Genomic DNA, 17,813 nt, shown 5'->3' on the forward strand with positions numbered 1-17,813 from the left:
AATTCATCTCCTAAGCCTACATAACCTACTCAAATTCTAGTTTTAGTATCTTGTATTGATAGCCAATAGTCTTCTTATGAAAGGTACAAATTTTTTAATCTTTGGAAAAATTTAATCTCACAACCAGGGGTATTTTGGGAATTTTGGAAAATTTGAGGGGTATTTTTTGGGAAATTATGACAAAATATCGGGGGTATTTTGGGAATTTTTGAAATTTGAGGGGTATTTTGGGAATTTCCACAAATTAGAGGGGTATTTTGGTAATTTTCCCTACATAATTTCTCCCCCAGTCCCACTTGTGAAGGCACAATCGCTCTCCGGCTATGGCGGAGGAAGCTCACTGAATTTCTGAAAGCCCTCTCTCTCTCTCTCTCTCTCTCTCTCTCCACCTTCGTAGCTCCGCCTAATAACTCTCGTATTACTCTTTTTCTGCGCTGGGCTCCCGTTTCCCCGTTTTCGCATGCTGCGATCGGATTGGCCATCGCTCGTCCACCTGTTCAGCTAGCATCGAGAGGCTCTTGTTCTGTTCACGGTACGCTTTTCGTAGCGTGCAGACTTTAACTAGCGTGCACGCTCACGTACACCTGCATCAAATTGGATGTTCATTGTTGATGAAACGCAGACGAGGCATGCTTGCAACTTTGATGTCTTCAGGAAAATTCATAGAATGATTGAGTTGCTTATCTCACACGGTGTTGCTATGAATTGTGGCCATGCATGAATCTCGGAGTAGGGTGCTATAGAGAGTGCTCTGAATTCTCCGACCCCCCCCCCCCCCCCCCCCCCCCCCCCCCCCCCCCCTCCCCTTTCTATCTCTCTCTCTCTCTCTCTCTCTCTCTCTCACACACACACACACACACACACACACACACACACACAATCACACATACAAGCGCACCCAATGAGAACTAGCTTAGCATTATTTGCCAATAAATTCCATCCTTTAAGTAGCTGGTTTTCTCTTGGATGAACGCTTGAAGCATGAGAGCATGTTTTTTCGAGCTCGATTATGGATTGAAAGAAACCTTTGGTAAAACACACTTGTGATAGAAATATTGTCTTTTGCGCCTGCTGTGGCGTGCTGTTTAAGAATGTTTGTTTGTGAATTCGATGTCTTCCCTAACCAGAGGGTGATACTCAGGTGGATTGGGGCGTATGACATTGAACTACATGTACCCTGAGGGTATCTCTCCTTGACCTGTTGGCAGTTTTTGCTAGAAGTACTTCTAGCCCTTTGGATTGTAGAAGATGGTACAGACCAAATGGGAAGCAGGCAAAATGTAAGTTCAGAGACACAAGAATTGTTGTAAAGCACTTATAAGTCTGTATAGAACAGCCATTTTGTAGGTAACTCGTTTCTTATTATTTATTTGACACCGTGACCTCAGGCTAGATGTGTACATATATGATTATTTTCAGAAGAAAAATTTACAAGCTTCAGCTAAAGCTTTTCAAGCTGAAGGGGATGTGTCATCTGAGCCTGTTGGTAAGTTCTTCTAGCTTAACCTTTGCATTTGTAGCGTATTCTTTTATCAGATGCTGACTTGGGGACATTTTCCTGTTCTGTTTCCAGCCATAGATGCTCCTGGTGGATTTCTGTTTGAATGGTGGTCAGTGTTTTGGGATATTTTCATTGCTCGTACAGACGAAACACATTCGAATGTAGCTGCCTCTTATATTGAGGTGTGTATTCTTTCTTGTATGCATGAAAATCAACAGTCGAGACACACTCAGGCACACTTAGTGTTTGATTGAAGACTAATGGACACTCCCCACATCATAAAATTAGCAACACTTATTGCACCCACCCAAATATTTTACTTTTAGTGCCATGAGAAGTTAATTTTCTGTGGTTGATACACACAAGCACCAAGTGGCCGCAAAGGAGGGTGTCTTGTCTTTCATCAAATTATTGGGCAAGAGCCATGCCAAGGCCTTAGATTTGTATCCCAAACAGCTGAAACATCATATACCCACCACTTTTTTTGGGTCATTTGAGACTGTCCTTGCGTCTGCTTTAAGGGAAATAGCTTAGAATGCAACACATCAAAATGATGTGAGGGTATCCATTATCTGAAAGCATGAGTGGACACAAAAGATGGAGCATTTTTGGGGATGAATGCATCTTGCTACAAAGAAGGGTTCGACCCTATCAAAAAAGGAAAGGTCGTAAATCTTCCTGTGTGTTAATGTATCAAGTATGTTTACGAACAGACTCAGCAGCTCAAAGCACTGGAGCAGCAGCAGCAACAACAACAACAACAACAACAACAACAACAACAACACCACCAACAGCAACAGCAACAGCAACAGCAACAGCAACAGCAACAGCAACAGCAACAGCAACAACAACAACAACAACAACAACAACAACAACAACAACACCACCACCACCACCACCACCACCAACTCCCACTTCAGCTGGAGTTCTTACAAACTCAACAGCAGCAACTACCTCGAAGGGACAGCAGCAATCTTTCTCTTAATGGAGGGGCCAATGCTCTTGGCCAGAGCTCTGCAAATGCAATGGCCACAAAAATTTATGAAGAAGGCCTGACGCATCCTCAGAAAAGAGATGGCCCTGAGGATACAGCAATGAAGGTGATACTCTTTTTAGTCAATTTAACTTGCTTACTGTTACTGAACTCTCTTTTAGTTCCTAAGTTGAGACCTTTCGGACCTTAGCAAGGTGTGCGTATTAACTTGTCTTTCTGTTACTGAAATGTCTTCATTACGTGTCTTCATACTGTTCACTTCACTTGCTTTCTTTCAATAGTATACTCTTATTACTATGTTAAATATGAAGTTTCAACTATAGGTTTTTCTTTCTTTTTGAGGGTATACACAAGTTCTCGCACTCATACATTTAGAGTATCTAATAGTGTTTTGTCTGCTATATGTTTCAGAGGTTTGTTGAGAACCCAAGCCAACTATTAGATGGTCAAACGCCTATGTTGAAGAATCCTGCTATGCCTGTTCAGCGTATCGGGTAATATAATGTTTACACCTTGCCATTGGTGGCTTGGCTGAAAATGTCTGCTGTTTGAATTCTAGCTATGGTTTTGATTAATGCTTACTAGCATGCATTCGACTTGACATGTCCAATGCCCTCTGAGGTTTTCTAAAGGTCTATTTATGAATCTTGATGGCTCGTGTTGTATTTGGTCATCTTGAGTTTTTCATTTATTTTGCCTGCTTGTTTGCTGTTGTTAGGCCCACATTGCACACTGGAGCTGGTGCTTTGAATGCAAGTTTTCAACAAGTACAAGTTCGGAACCAGCCGTTGACTAGCATAAGCCAACAAGTAAGTGACTCATCTGTGTAGTTTTTGTCATTCAAGGGACACACCTTACATTAAATGAAACTTGTAAAACTGGCAAATCGTGGTTTCATTTGCATCGATGCAAGTATGAGCCACTGAGCAAACAAGCAATAACATAAAGCAGAAGAAGGCCATTCTTTGTTCTGCTGCCAGTATTTTTCTCCATTATGCTGCATACAGACATTCAAGTCTTACGTGAGGCACTCCACCGTATCTGACCCTTTGTTTGCTTACAAGATCTGATTTTCCAGGATAGCAAAAGTGAAGTCAGTGGAGTACTGAATCAAAGGTCCCCTGCAACTGATCCTTCTCTGTTTGGCATATCTGGTGTTGGACCTTCAAAACCAAGCCTCCTGAGCCCAGGTGCACAACTAAGTGTAATTGAGAGTGAGTCTGTAAGATTCTGACCTAGGGGCCCACTGGTTTGTAGGTCTCTAGTAATTTAATCTTAACCAACGAAAGCCCAAAAAATTTTCTTCCTCTGGCTCATGTTTTCTGTTTTGCAGTGCAACCATTTTTTTAATGTGTATTCTTTGCTTATTCTATACTGTGGTGTCTTCCAGGCATGACTCAAAGTGCAAATAGCTTACCATTGAAAGGCTGGCCATTAACAGTAAGTGCAATGGACTGCTACTTTTGTAACATGTAAGTATTCAGGTGTAACTCAACCAACTGATGACTATCATGGAGATTAAATCTGTTTGTTTTCTGTACGCAGGGGCCTGCTGATCAACTTCGTACTAACATCCTTCTTACTAAATCGTTTATTCAATCACCAAAGTTATATCCTCAATTTTCAATGCTAAACATCCATCAGCAACGTCTGTTGCTGCAAGCACAGTATACTCGAGCAAATTTGGGGCCAACTGGGTCTCCTCTTCTCGGAGATATCGAGTCCAGACATTCTAAAACAATGTTGAATAGAAATCCCATGAAAGATGATCAGCCAGGAAGCTTCATTCAAAGTATGGGTTCCCCTGTGCAGGCTGTGTCGCAAGTGCCACAGATTGAGGAGTTTCTCGTGAAAGTAATTCTTTTATTGCCGCTTGTTCCTGCTTGAGTTGTAGTATCCAGAGTCTGAGCGATTAATGCTTATATAGATATAGAGCTTGCATAGTAGTGTTTGTAGTAAAGATTATCCAGTTTGAGTATGTTTTCATCCTTGAAAGGAGTAGATGTTTTGGTTATATAGTTCTCCGCGGCAAGTCTCATATATTTTTGCATTGCATGAGTTGCGTTTTTCACTGTTTTCACCTCTTCTATCACATTTCTTGTTCTTGCTTTAAAGATGAAATCAATTTATTGCTCGATATCATTGATTTAAGCTAATTGATGGCCAAAAAGAAAAAGTTTGTTTAGCTTATTGGCTCAAGATATTGTTTTTATCCAATGCTCTAGAGCTTGGAAAAGGGCTTGTAGCTTGTTTTACAATGTAATCCCCAGTGAGCGTATATTAAACAGGTGACCTGGCACTAAAGCTCCTGGTATATTTAGTACATTATATGGATCAATAGGCAAACAAACCACATAGAAAAGAAGTGTATGTGGAGCACTGGTTGAGAGAGTTGTTACAGAATTTAATTTGTGTGTTTGTATTTGATTCAGCAAACCCAGCGACAGCAGCTGCAGCAGCAAGGTGGAATTCAACTGCAGCAGCCTTCATCTCAGCAGACACAGATGCCACAGCACCAGGCTTCTACTGCAGGTCAACAACAGGATAGGCTCATGGGAGCCGGTGACTTGGTGAATGGTCACCTTTCGAATGCTTACAGAACTGCAGATCAGGTAAATATATCTTTGTTGTGGTTGTTGTGCCTTATTCTATGGCTGTTTTAATTCGGTTTGCCAAGTGCTTATGGTTTGTAAAGAGATTAGAGTTCAGATGGGCTTGGAGGAAAACTGCAAGATTAGAATGAAAGAGGGTAGCATTGTTGTTAGGGATGAAGTTATGCCACTATCCAAAACCTCCTGCGACTAGTATTGAGCTGCTATTGCTGTATTGCTAGGTTGGGGTTTGCCAGGTGTGGACTGCAGAGCTCAATGCCCCTCAGTTTTCCTTTCAAGGTTGACATGCCATGTAGATGTGGTGTTAGCTAGGCTGCTTTCTCTTCAACCATCCCTCCTTTTTTTTTTTGTTTGGGGGAGGGGAGGGGGGGGGGGGTCTGCTTTTCTGAATGCAGCGCTTGATTTTGCAGCTATCTTGGAGGATTCACTGGCCACAGCATTCACACCGGTCTTGGCATATGTAGTAGTTAAATGTGCATGATTTTGTCTTCTTTCTATTGTCTTCATTTCCTTTTGTTCTGGACACTAGCTAGTTCTTTTTTTTTAATCCCTGCTTTCTTGCTTTTGGTTGTAGCGGTTTTCGTTTTCTTTGAATTCCTCCCCAGTAAGCTGATGTTTAATTCTCTTGAGCTGTTTTGCAGTCCGTTCTAAAAAGTCAGACTGGAAGGAAAAGAAAGCAGCCAGCTTCCTCATCGGGTCCAGCTAACAGTACTGGAACGGGGGGAAACACTGCTGGTTACAACTCTACCCCAACACCTTCAACTTACACCCCGAGTGATGTTATGATCAGTGGTGCATTGCAACACAGTGGCAGCACATCGAAGTCATCTCTTGTATATGGCTCGGATGGCACTGGAGCTTTAGCAACATCATCCGACCAACTGGTACTTAAAATTTTGAATAATCTTAGTGGTGTTTTTTCCACAGATATCAGGGTGAAGCGCGAAGGTTTGTTGCTTTTTATCCAAACATGAAGTTGTGCCTATATATGTGACGCCATAGAAAGCATTAGCTTTTGAATATTCTCAGTCAATAGTGCTCAAAGTGAATGTTGGAGTTTAATTAACTGTCCTATGCCAGAGTTTTCCGTATTCCTGGGTAGTAATCTCTATAGTGATGAGAAGGGGCCTAAAGATGTGTGCTTGGGTGTATTCATACAGGCCGATATGGATTGCTTTGCTGAGGATGGATCATTGGATGACAACGTCGAATCATTTTTGTCTCATGAAGATGCAGACCAGAGAGAGCCGCTGTTTAGTGGTGGCAACAGGAGCCCTTCTGGGCACAGTATGGATCTTAGTAAAGGTCTTCTCCTGCTACAAATTTCTGGTCTTTGCGTTTTGTGTTCCGTATCTGTGTTTGCTTACTGATAGTACGGCGCACTGAAAGCACAGTTTTTGTGTTTCACAGGGTTTTCTTTTGCGGAGGCTCGATGCCTCCAAGGAACTAATAATAAGGTAGTTTCTTGCCATTTTTCTTATGATGGCAAGCTACTTGCTAGCGCTGGGCATGAAAAGAAGGTCAGTCATATAACTGAAACAAAAGCTTCTTTGTACCTGATATCATAAGCCATATTTGCAACATGATTGCTGTGTGTTTCATGAAGGCTTTTGTATATAGTATGGACAGCTTCAAGCTGAAAAGTACCCTGGAAGAGCACAGCCAAATAATAACTGATGTGCGTTTCAGTCCTGCTTCTACACGACTTGCAACGTCCTCTTTTGATAGGACAGTAAGGGTTTGGGATGCAGACAATGTGAGTTTTGAAAAGTTGGTTCACATTTTCTTGGTAGTTTATGTGTTAAGCGTAGCTCCATTCTATCTCTGCGTTCACTCAGGTGGATGTTACCAAGGGGCTATGCCTCTGGCCTCTTGTTTCTGCCCCTGTTGAACATATGGACTGATAGTAATGAGATTGAGTAGATCAAGATATCTGTGAAAAGATCTGGATGTGATTGCTAAATAAGTCACAATGATCATGATTCGTATCTGAGATCTCAATGGGGATAATGACGTGAATATGATGTGACTGTTTAGTGACTGGTGTCTTTGTGCAAGTACTAGATGTGTGTAGTTTGGTGCATGAACTGTTCTTCTGCAATCTTGCTTGTTAAATGTTTTCTGTGTATTTAATTTCAGCCAAGCTATTCCCTGAGGAGTTTTTCTGGTCATGCTGGAACTGTGATGTCACTGGATTTTCATCCCAACAATGAGGACTTAATTTGTTCCTGTGATGCTGAAAGTGAGATTCGTTACTGGAGTGTAAACCAGGGCAGCTTCACTCATGTTTTTCAGGTTCATATCAAAACTCCAAATTTTTTTCTGAATTGAAGCTTGCATATAAATCAAAAATTTAAGAATGTTAGGGTTGTTTAATTAACAGACTAATGTAGTACTAAAACATCAAGCCAAAAGCTGTGAATCAATGAAAGCTTTCAACAGTTGGCCTGGCAAGAGTTCCATAGGTACAGGCACATTTGTGTAGGGGGTTTTCTATTAAACGAACATCTGTCCTCTGCACTCAATTTATAATGAACACTACTGGACTTGATTCAGGAAATCTATTACTTCTTGACACAGCCAGAAGTGCCTCACGTGGCAGGACAGCCAGGTGTTCTTTAAATGGCACCAGGAAAGAGAAAGAGAGTCTGGCCTTTCAGTGTTGTTAGACCATTAACCTGAAATATGAAGTGCAAAATTGTCTGAATAACAGTTTAGTTCGGAGCCTGTTTATGAATTTTCATGTTTCATTCAGACACGTCCATGGTTAGGACATAGAACCCCTACTAAACCAAAGTTAAGAAAAGAAGAGTGCTTAGGCAATGCTTACCCTCTCTAATACATATCTATACAGAAGGGAAAGTGGATGCTTTTTAGGTTCCTTTCTGGTCTGTGTCTGCACATTAAGACAACTGCTCTGTGGCAACAGGGAGGAACAAACCAGGTCAGGTTTCAACCAAGGGCTGGAAGTCTTCTGGCAGCGGCAGCAGATAATGTTGTGACTATTTTTGATATCGAGTCCCAGATTCGTGTGCATTCATTGCAGGTGTGTTTGCCTTGTTCTTTTCTAGAAATCGAGAAGACAGAAGATGTAGGTGTTAAGAAATAAAATTGGCAATCGATAGAGGCACGTCGTTTCTTAATATTTGGTGATTAATAGAGGCATGTTGTTTATGTGTGGACATGCATGCACATTTCTAACTTTTGCAGAGATCTCAAAATTTGATTGCAGAGACACACAAAACTAGTCCACTCTGTGTGTTGGGATGCTTCTGGAGATTATATTGCCTCAGTAAGTGAGGACTCTGTCCGAGTATGGGCTGTTAGAGATGGCGAGTGTGTGCATGAGCTGAGCTGCAGTGGCAATAAATTCCATTCTTGTGTCTTCCATCCAACCTACCCACAGCTTCTGGTCGTTGGTTGCTATGAGGTAAGGTTTACATCTCTCTCTCTCTCTCTCTCTCTCTCTCTCTCTCTCTCTCTCACACACACACACACACACACACACACACACACACACACACACACACACACACACACACACACACACACAACCAATTAAAACATCTCCTACTCGATAAATATCTTGAGGGCACATACCCCAGGATAAATGAAACAAAACGTTGATTAAATCAGAGGGATAATCCAAATATCAAACTGCAATCATTGCAAACGAGGCTACTCCTTGTTGGCACTCCTTGCTTGCAAGGAGTGATATAGGCGTGGTGCCTATGGGATGTTGTACACAATTTTTAGGCTTTTTGAAGCTATTTTAAGACGTTGCTTTTCAGCATTCCTTTCGAGCCATTCTTGCAATAAAAATAGCGCTTGCCTAAAAAAAAACTAATTTGCCGACAGCAGCACTACTCAAGAAAGAGCTTGCAGAGGTGCGATCGCAAAATGTCCTCGAGGAAGAGGGATAGCTTCAACCCTTAGTAATTGAAGAGCTTAACACAATTAAAGAACAAGTGCGGGCCATCAAAGAAGGCGAGGAGCAACAAAAAGAAATGACGACCTCGTGGGTAGATGTCATCACAAAGACCCAACAAAAAGCAGAAGAGGCTGAGAAATGGATTGAGATTGTCAAGAAAGGCAAGGGCAAGGAAATAACCCCCACCCCCACACCAACCATCATTGATCGGACACTAGAAGAGGAGCAGAGGAGACGTGTGCGAGCCTTGCACGTAAGGATATGTGGCCTTAGAGACCAAGATAATGTGGATGAAGAGGTGAAAGAACTCATGACTCTTGGTGGGGGTTATTGAGCAGACGCATACGAGGGCTTGGAGAGTGGGCAGTAAGAAAAGTGGGAGCAATGGGGAAACCTCGAAGGAAAGGGCACTCATTCTCTGTTTCCCCTCCATGGAAGCGAAGAAGGATTTCTTGAGGAAGAGACCGACTCTAAAGAAGGCAGGCATCTTTCTTGGAGATGACCTCACCCTCTCGCAGATTGCTCATATGCAAGAGGTAATGCCGGAATTTAGAGCAGCAAGGGAGAAAGGGAAGATTGCTTTTTATAGGTATGGAAGGATGGTGATATTGGAGCGACGCTCCGCATGACGATGCGAGACATATGGGACCACACTAAAGATGGCAGTCTGGAATTGTAATGGGTCACTCCGTCTTGATGTAGGTGCCTTTGAGGATAGTTTCAATGGGAGAGACATCATTTTCTATTGAGACGCATCAAGCCCCTGGACAATCCATGCCATAGGTGAGCGGGTATAGATGGGAGGTAGCCTGTAGACAGGAGACCAGATCAGAGCATTGAAGACGGGGCTTAGGAGGAGTGGCAGTTTTATTCAGGGAGGAGTTGTAACAGACTTGGAAACTCCAAGTCAAGAATCTACCGCGACAATACCAAATAACCACTTTAAAACAGTTCACAGTTCACAATTTTATTCGACACTGGCCCAACGAAGTTCCATGCCTAGAGATATTGGCCCCAAGACTGGCGCCTCTTTCGGTATTTCTTTTTGTATTAATCTGAGTTCAAAGTACAAGAGTGCGGGCAGGCGCTCACACTCAGACTCTGCGTCCAGATGCTCTGAGTTGTGAGAGGCAAGCTCGTTAATTCAAAGGTTAGATGGGATGCCAAAAGCAGAGCCCCTAGAAGCTGAAAATCAAAAGCTTCCTGAAAATAAAGCAATTCACACTATTTTTTCTCTCAAACCATGGCAAAATAAAGCAAAACTTTGAAAAGCTCTCTCTCTCTCTCTCTCTCTCTCTCTCTCTCTCTCTCTCTCTCTCTCTCTAATTTCCTTGCGTGGCTTTAAATCAGCAAAAGCATTGTCCAAAAGCTGCCCAAAAGCTGAAATGCCGCAGCTGTAGCCTTCCGCCATATGCGCCGCAAAACGCGAAGATTTCGTACTGTTGGCCTGCCTCGTCAGCATCTGTGCGGAATTTCCGGGACCGTTTCCTACCAGTTGGGTGTGTGTATTGCTGCCATAGCCAAGCCATGCCACCTATCACCTTTTAGGGTTTCTTGCAGGGGATGTGGATGTGTGCTGGCACGCCATGTCACCAGTTTGTGACATACCCCCCTCTTGAAAGCATTGTAATCGCCCTCGATTACGCCTGCAAAACAGATAGAATCCATAAACCGTCTTAGCAGACACTGACTGTTAGTACCTACGCACTAGGAACACACATCTAGCACATGTACCAATCGACAGTCACATCACACGACATCACAGGACATCATATGACAATCAACATTCATTCGGATCTTAGACCATGATTTATCGGCAATGTAGCTAGCAATCACATCTAGATCCAGTCGGGACCTCATCGATGCCCGATTGACTAACCCCTATTGCAACCATGTCTATTTGAGATCATTTAGACCAAAATGCTGTAGTCATTTCTCTATCAGTTCCTGCACTTAAAACAAGTCAAGAACAAATCAGTTTTATATTCAGGAATTCCATTTCATAAAGTCATATAGCAGAATATTGTCAGCTCTCAGTGTCCCTGAAGCTCAAAGAGACATCAGTGACTCTAGTATTCTAAAAATCAAGGCATCTGTTGTCAAAGGAGCAGAGTAACTCCCCTCTTGTGCATCCCATTGCACGAGATCTGCGGCCAAGCTGAATTCTGGGTTCCATTTGGAATAGACTATGCTAAACCAAAAGCTTCAAGGTAAAGGTTCACAATCTGAGGAGTATCTGCTAGGTCCTCCTCCTCCATCTACTTCGCATCCAATGCAGGATAGTTCTTGAATTTAACCAAGAACCGCCTTCTTACTTTACCCTTATTCTTTGTGTCCTTATGTGCCAAAATCTGTTCAGGAACAAGGTCTCCTCATTTTCCTCCACTTCAGGTTGCTCATCGGGCTCCCCATCATCAGGCACATCACCTTTGAAAGGTTTCAAGAGACTCACATGAAATGCATTGTGAATCTTCCAAGTATCGTGCAGTTTCAGTCGGAAGGAGACATCATTGATCTTTTCGGAGATCTGGAAAGGTCCGTAGTATCTCATACTAAGCTTTGGAAAAAGCCTCTCCTTTCCCTTCTTCTTTCTCAGGCGTGCCTTCTCAAAACGTAAGAGCACCCAACATCCTCCTTCAATTTCAAAACGTGTCGATGGCGACCCGCTGCCTTTTTCTGTCTTTCCTGAGATTTCTGCGAAGCCTCGCGGACCTTGGCAAAAGCAGTGTCTAAGTCGCGCGTATACTCATCAGCTTCAAAAATCTTATCTTTCGTGCTTAGGAAGGGTGGAACCTTCGCAGCACCTTCGACAATCTTAAATGGCGCCTTCCCCGTCAAAGAGTGTATCGTGTTATTGTAAGCAAATTCCACCAAAGGTAGATACTTTTCCCATTGAGTCTTCTGATCCGAGATATAAGACTTTATAAAATCTAAAACCACTAAATTGACAATCTCAGATTGCCTGTCAGTCTGCAGGTGGAAAGATGACGAGAATTGCAACCGCGTGCCAATGTTCTCCCAAATTGCCTTTCAAAACAAACTCGTAAATCTGGGGTCCCTGTCGGGGACACGGCCACAAATAGTGTCGCTAAGTGATTTGGCTTGACTGTCTTCTTCACTGGAATGAAATGAGCCTGCTTGCTAAATCTGTCAATAACAGTCCAGATACCATCGTGACCACTCTGTGTTCTTGGGAGATAAAAAATGAAATCCATTGCAATACTTTCCCAGGGGCGGGTGGGTATGGGCAAAGGCTGTACTAATCCCTGTGCTTTATGCCTGTCAAGCTTGACCTTCTGGCATACCAAGCAACTGCGCACAAACTCTTCCACATCCTTCTTGAGTCTAGTACTTGGTTCATAATCTCTTAGTTCTGTGCTCGGCTCACACGGTAAGGTGGCCAATTTGGTGGTGTGCTTCCAGGTATCAGATCAATGGTATGATCTTCAGGACGAGCAGGTGGTAACTCGCCTGGCAGGCCTTCTGAGAAGCAATCGGCATGAGAATGGAGAAAATCTTTGCGTTCTTTATCAAGTTCATACATATTATTTCATCCTCACTGTAACAAACTTGGACACTCCAAGTCAAGAATCAATCATCAAAGTACAAGAGAGCGGTTAGGGTTTCACTCTCAGACTCTGCGTCCAGATGCTCTGAGAAGTGAGGCCCTCACCACTAATTTAAAGGTTACAAGGGATGCCCAAAAGCAGAGCCCCAAAAGCTTTCAAAATCAAAAGCATCAGTTCTCTCTCTTAGAGAGAGTCTCTTTTTTTTTTTAAATTTTAAAAAAAGCAAGTTCTCTCTCTTTCATGCAAAAAGCAACGCCCAAAAGCTGCCAGCGCAAATTGCGGCGCAATTTCCGGAAAATCCGTACAACCCTGCCACGTGGCACTGGCGCCAGAAATTAGGGTTTCAGACAGCAGTTAGGGTTTCCAGAAATTAGGGTTTGCTGCGAATTAAGGTTTTTGGTAGTTTTTAGGGTTTGCAGGAATTTTAGGGTTTTTGGCAGAAATTAGGGTTTCTGCTATCCGCCACGTCATCACTTTGTGACATACCCCCCTCTTGAAAACATTGTAATCGACCGCGATTACGCTTGCAAAACCTACAAAAGCCATAAACCGTCTTAGCAGACACTGACTGTTAGTACCTACGTACTAGGAACACACATCTAGCACATGTACAAAATCGACAGTCACATCACACGACATCACAGGACATCACTAGACATCACATGACATTCAACATTCATTCGGATCTTAGACCATGATTTATCGGCAATGTAGCTAGCAATCACATCTAGGTCCAATCGGGACCTCATCGATGTCCGATTGACTAACCTCTATTGCAACCATGTCTATTCGAGATCAATCAGACCAAAATGCTACAGTCATTTCGGCTATCAGTTCCTGCACTCATAAGAAGTCAAGAACAAATCAGTATCATTATCAGGAATTCTATTTCATAAAGTCATCCAGCAGAATACTGTCAGCTCTCAGTATCCCTGAAGCTCAAAGAGACATCAGTGACTTTAGTATCAAAATCGAGGCATCTGTTGACAAAGGAGTGGAGTAACTCCCCTCTTGTGCATCCTGTAACAAACTTGGACACTCCAAGTCAAGAATCAACCGCGACAGCACCAAATAACCACTTCAAAACAATTCACAGATCACAATAGATTTGCACTGGCCCGGCGGAGTTCCGTGCCTAGAGATATTGGCCCCAAAGACTGGCGCCCCTTTCTGTATTTCTTTTTATATTAATCAATCATCAAAGTACAAGAGAGCGGCTAGGGTTTCACTCTCAGACTCTGCGTCCAGATGCTCTGAGAAGTGAGGCCCTCACCACTAATTTAAAGGTTACAAGGGATGCCCAAAAGCAGAGCCCCAAAAGCTTTAAAAATCAAAAGCATCAATTCTCTCTCTCTCTTAGAGAGTCTTTTCTCTTTTTTTAATAAAAAAAAGCAAAAGCAAAATTCGCGTCGCTCGTCGTTTTTCAAAAAAAATAAAAATAAATTTTTTTTTCTTTAATAATGCGCCTCCGCAATTTCCGGAAATTAGGGTTTCTGGCAGAAATTAGGGTTTGCAGGAATTTTAGGGTTTTTGACAGAAATTAGGGTTTCTGCTGTCCGCCACGTCATCACTTTGTGACATACCCCCCTCTTGAAAGCATTGTAATCGACCGCGATTACGCTTGCAAAACCGACAAAAGCCATAAACCGTCTTAGCAGACACTGACTGTTAGTACCTACATACTAGGAACACACATCTAGCACATGTACAAAAACGACAGTCACATCACACGACATCACAGGACATCACCAGACATCACAGGACATCACATGACATTCAACATTCATTCGGATCTTAGACCATGATTTATCGGCAATGTAGCTAGCAATCACATCTAGGTCCAATCGGGACCTCAACGATGTCCGATTGACTAACCCCTATTGCAACCATGTCTATTCGAGATCAATCAGACCAAAATGCTGCAGTCATTTCGGCTATCAGTTCCTGCACTCACAAGAAGTCAAGAACAAATCAGTATCATAATCAGGAATTCCATTTCATAAAGTCATCCAGCAGAATACTGTCAGCTCTCAGTATCCCTGAAGCTCAAAGAGACATCAGTGACTTTAGTATCAAAATCGAGGCATCTGTTGACAAAGGAGCGGAGTAACTCCCCTCTTGTGCATCCCATTGCACCAGATCTTCGGCCAAGCTGAGTTTCTGGGTTCCGTTTGGAGTAGACTATGCTAAACCAAAACATCGAGGTAAAGTTTCACAATCCGAGGAGTATCTGCTAGGTCCTCCTCCTCCATCCACTTCGCATCAAATGCAGGAAAGTTCTTGAACTTAACCAAGAACCGCCTTCGGACTTTACCTTTCTTCGTATCATTATGTGCCAAAATCTTTTCAGGAACAAGGATCTCCTCATTTTCTTCCACTTTGGGTTGCTCATCGGGCTCCCCATCATCAGGCACATCACCCTTAACAGGTTTCAAGAGACTCACATGCAATGCATTGTGAATCCTCCAAGTATCTGGCAGTTTCAATCGGAAGGAGACATCATTTATCTTGTCAGTAATCTGGAAAGGTCCGTAGTATCACATACTAAGCTTTGGAAAAAGCCTCTCCTTTCCCTTTTTCTTTCTTAGGCGTGCCTTCTCAAAAGTAAGAGCACCCAATCATCCTCCTTCAATTTCCAGTCGCGACAATGGCGATGCGCTGCCTTTTTCTGTCGTTCTTGAGACTCCTGCAAAGTCTCGCGAACCTTGGCAAAAGCCGTATCCAAATCTCGCGAATATTCATCCGCTTCAAATTTCTAATCTTTCGTGCTCAGGAAGGATGGAACCTTCGCAGCAGTTTCAACAATCTCACATGGCGTCTTCCCCGTCGAAGAGTGTATCGTGTTATTGTAGGCAAATTCCACCAAAGGTACGTTCTTTTCCCATTGAGTCTTCTAATGCGAGATAGAAGACTTCAATAAATCTAAAATCACTGAATTGGCAATCTCAGATTGCCCGTCAGTCTGCAAGTGGAACGATGACGAGAACTGCAACCGCGTGCCAATGTTCTCCCAAATTGCCTTCCAAAACAAACTCATAAATCTGGGGTCTCTGTCGAAGACAATCGTCTCAGACGTGCCATGTAATCGGAAAATCATCGTGATCATTCTGTATTCTCAAACCGGGCCTTTCACGGATAGTCTCTATCTTGGCCGGGTCCATTCGCACTCCTGCTGCTGACACAATGTGTCCCAAAAAGTGTATCTCTAGTAGGAAAAATTCACTTTTCTTTGCATTAATCACTAACGTGTGATCTCGTAATTCCTGAAAGACTTGAAGCAGATGATCTCTGTGTTCTGCCTCATTCTTGGAGAAAACAATGATGTCGTCAAAGAAAGTGCCAACAAATAGCCTGTACTCTCGAAAAATCCTGTCCATCATCTGGTTAAATGTCACAGGAGCATTGGTTAAGCCAAAAGGCATCACCAAAAACTCAAATAACCCAAAAGTCGTCCGAAAAGCTGTCTTGTAGACATCTCCTGGTGCTATCTTGATCTGATGATATCCACTCTTCAAGTCAATCCTGCTAAAGCACGAGGATCCCTGTAACCTGTCGAGTATATCATCGATCCTAGGAATCGGAAATCTGTTCTTGATGGTGATTTCGTTGAGAGTGCTATAATCGATGCACATTCTCCAAGATCCGTCTTTCTTCAAAACCAACAACACTGGAGAGCAATACGGTGAAGTACTAGGCTGGACAAGACCCTTTTCCAAGAGGTCTTTCACTGAGTTCATATTTCTTCCATTCTGTACTCGGCTCACACGATAAGGTGGCCGATTCGGTGGCGTACTTCCAGATATCAGATCAATGGTATGATCTTCAAGCCCTCTCAAAAGCAATCGGCATGAGCGTGGAGAAAAAAAAATCTTGGCGTTCTTTTCTTCAGGTCAAAACATATTCAACCTTTATCCATCGTTCAGTTCTCCCAAAAGAATGAGTAAGAAAACTGAAGTTCATCAAGTACAATCTCTAAGCCCTTCATTTATCAAAGTCGCTTTCTCGGCCCGGTAGTCAACCACGGCGTAGTTCTTGTGGTACCAAGGGATCCCGAGTAGAACGTCACTCACGTGCCCTGAACACCCCTGTCATTGCAAACAAAGTTTGCCAATGCTCGGTGTAATGGCAACATCCCATCCGGGTGCCAGTCGAACTACCTCCGCCTGTGGCGTCAGTCTGTCGGGCGTAGTTCCAAATCGAGCCGCCAATTCCAAGTGAAAAGAAGTTGGCCTTGGCTCCTTTAAAAGAGCTTCCTGATCCTTCACTTTGCCCCAAGAGCGGCAAAGTTTGTACTTTCATTCATTAGATTCGGTGCAGGTCCCACGCCATGTGGTACCAGTTCTGCTTTTCTATCTGCCTATTCTCCCACATTCCTCAGCTGCTCTCGAACGCTCAAGCCTGTTGTTGTCTTTATTATTCTGTTCTTTCTATGCCTTATTAGGGCACTTCGCGGAGATATGTCCCTGTTCCCCGCATCCAAAGCACTTCCCCTCTCTGATGAAGCGAGCTCTCTCCTCAGGAGTAAGCTTGGGTCGTGCATCATTTTTCTCGGGGTTGCTCTTTTTCTTTCTACTTTCATTCCCAGAAGTCTGTTCGGCTCGTTGTGTCATGGCCTCATCTGTGGGGTAGGTCAGACTGCCAGAGTGAATGGCAAAGCCCCGCTTCGCATGACTCATCAACTTCTGAATAGAAGCCGACTTCTGTTCCAAGCAGTGATCTCGGATCTCTGTAGGTAGACCCAAGGTAAACTGCTTAATCTGTTCTCTGAACGAGATCTTCTTGAATGAAGAGGCGGGTAGAAAAGAGCTCCAAAATCTTTCACAGTAAGAATTCACTGTATCGCTCTTGGTCATCCGGAGATGGTTCCAAGCAGCTCGTATATCTCGCTCAAACTCTTGAGTCAACCAAGAAGAAATAAAAAGCCTCTTGAATTTCAGCCATGTAACTGGCACAGTCTTGCTTAATAGAAGCGTAGACCACCAAGTGCGAGCATTCCCCTTAAAGTAAGAGTCAGCTCTCCGAATCTTGGAGTGCTCTGAATAGCGTCCTCCCGCGAAAGCGATGTCAAACTGCTGAATAAAAGACAAAGCCTTCGAAGCATCCGAGTATCCTGAAAAGTATCAAACTTGATCGAGTGGCCACCTTCCTTAAACTCTCGGACTTTCTTGCTTTTATCTTCGAGAAAGTCATACTGGTTGGCTTTGTA

The 17,813-nt window shown here is 43.2% G+C and overlaps 1 protein-coding gene across 2 annotated transcripts in view; it reads left to right on the forward strand.

The window, feature by feature from the left end:
- The first annotated feature begins 287 nt into the window (after nt 1-287).
- Nucleotides 288-17,813, forward strand: part of LOC147435306 (transcriptional corepressor LEUNIG-like) — a 50,065-nt gene continuing 32,539 nt past the window's right edge. The window contains exons 1-18 of one of the 2 annotated variants that reach the window (XM_086488385.1): nt 288-532; nt 1,142-1,280; nt 1,389-1,486; nt 1,574-1,683; nt 2,215-2,601; nt 2,907-2,989; nt 3,214-3,304; nt 3,574-3,685; nt 3,886-3,935; nt 4,041-4,349; nt 4,928-5,107; nt 5,749-5,991; nt 6,268-6,412; nt 6,518-6,627; nt 6,714-6,863; nt 7,247-7,402; nt 8,037-8,153; nt 8,340-8,537. In XM_086488385.1, the coding sequence (XP_086344511.1) occupies nt 1,249-1,280; nt 1,389-1,486; nt 1,574-1,683; nt 2,215-2,601; nt 2,907-2,989; nt 3,214-3,304; nt 3,574-3,685; nt 3,886-3,935; nt 4,041-4,349; nt 4,928-5,107; nt 5,749-5,991; nt 6,268-6,412; nt 6,518-6,627; nt 6,714-6,863; nt 7,247-7,402; nt 8,037-8,153; nt 8,340-8,537 (2,571 nt within the window). In that variant the 5' untranslated portion in view covers nt 288-532; nt 1,142-1,248. The remainder of the gene's footprint in view (nt 533-1,141; nt 1,281-1,388; nt 1,487-1,573; nt 1,684-2,214; nt 2,602-2,906; nt 2,990-3,213; nt 3,305-3,573; nt 3,686-3,885; nt 3,936-4,040; nt 4,350-4,927; nt 5,108-5,748; nt 5,992-6,267; nt 6,413-6,517; nt 6,628-6,713; nt 6,864-7,246; nt 7,403-8,036; nt 8,154-8,339; nt 8,538-17,813) is intronic. The other variant, XM_086488386.1, reaches the window with a different exon arrangement.

Source organism: Adiantum capillus-veneris, chromosome 18 (assembly GCF_014529385.1).
Source record: "Adiantum capillus-veneris isolate H3 chromosome 18, ASM1452938v2, whole genome shotgun sequence".
In the NCBI taxonomy this organism is placed as follows: domain Eukaryota; kingdom Viridiplantae; phylum Streptophyta; class Polypodiopsida; order Polypodiales; family Pteridaceae; genus Adiantum; species Adiantum capillus-veneris.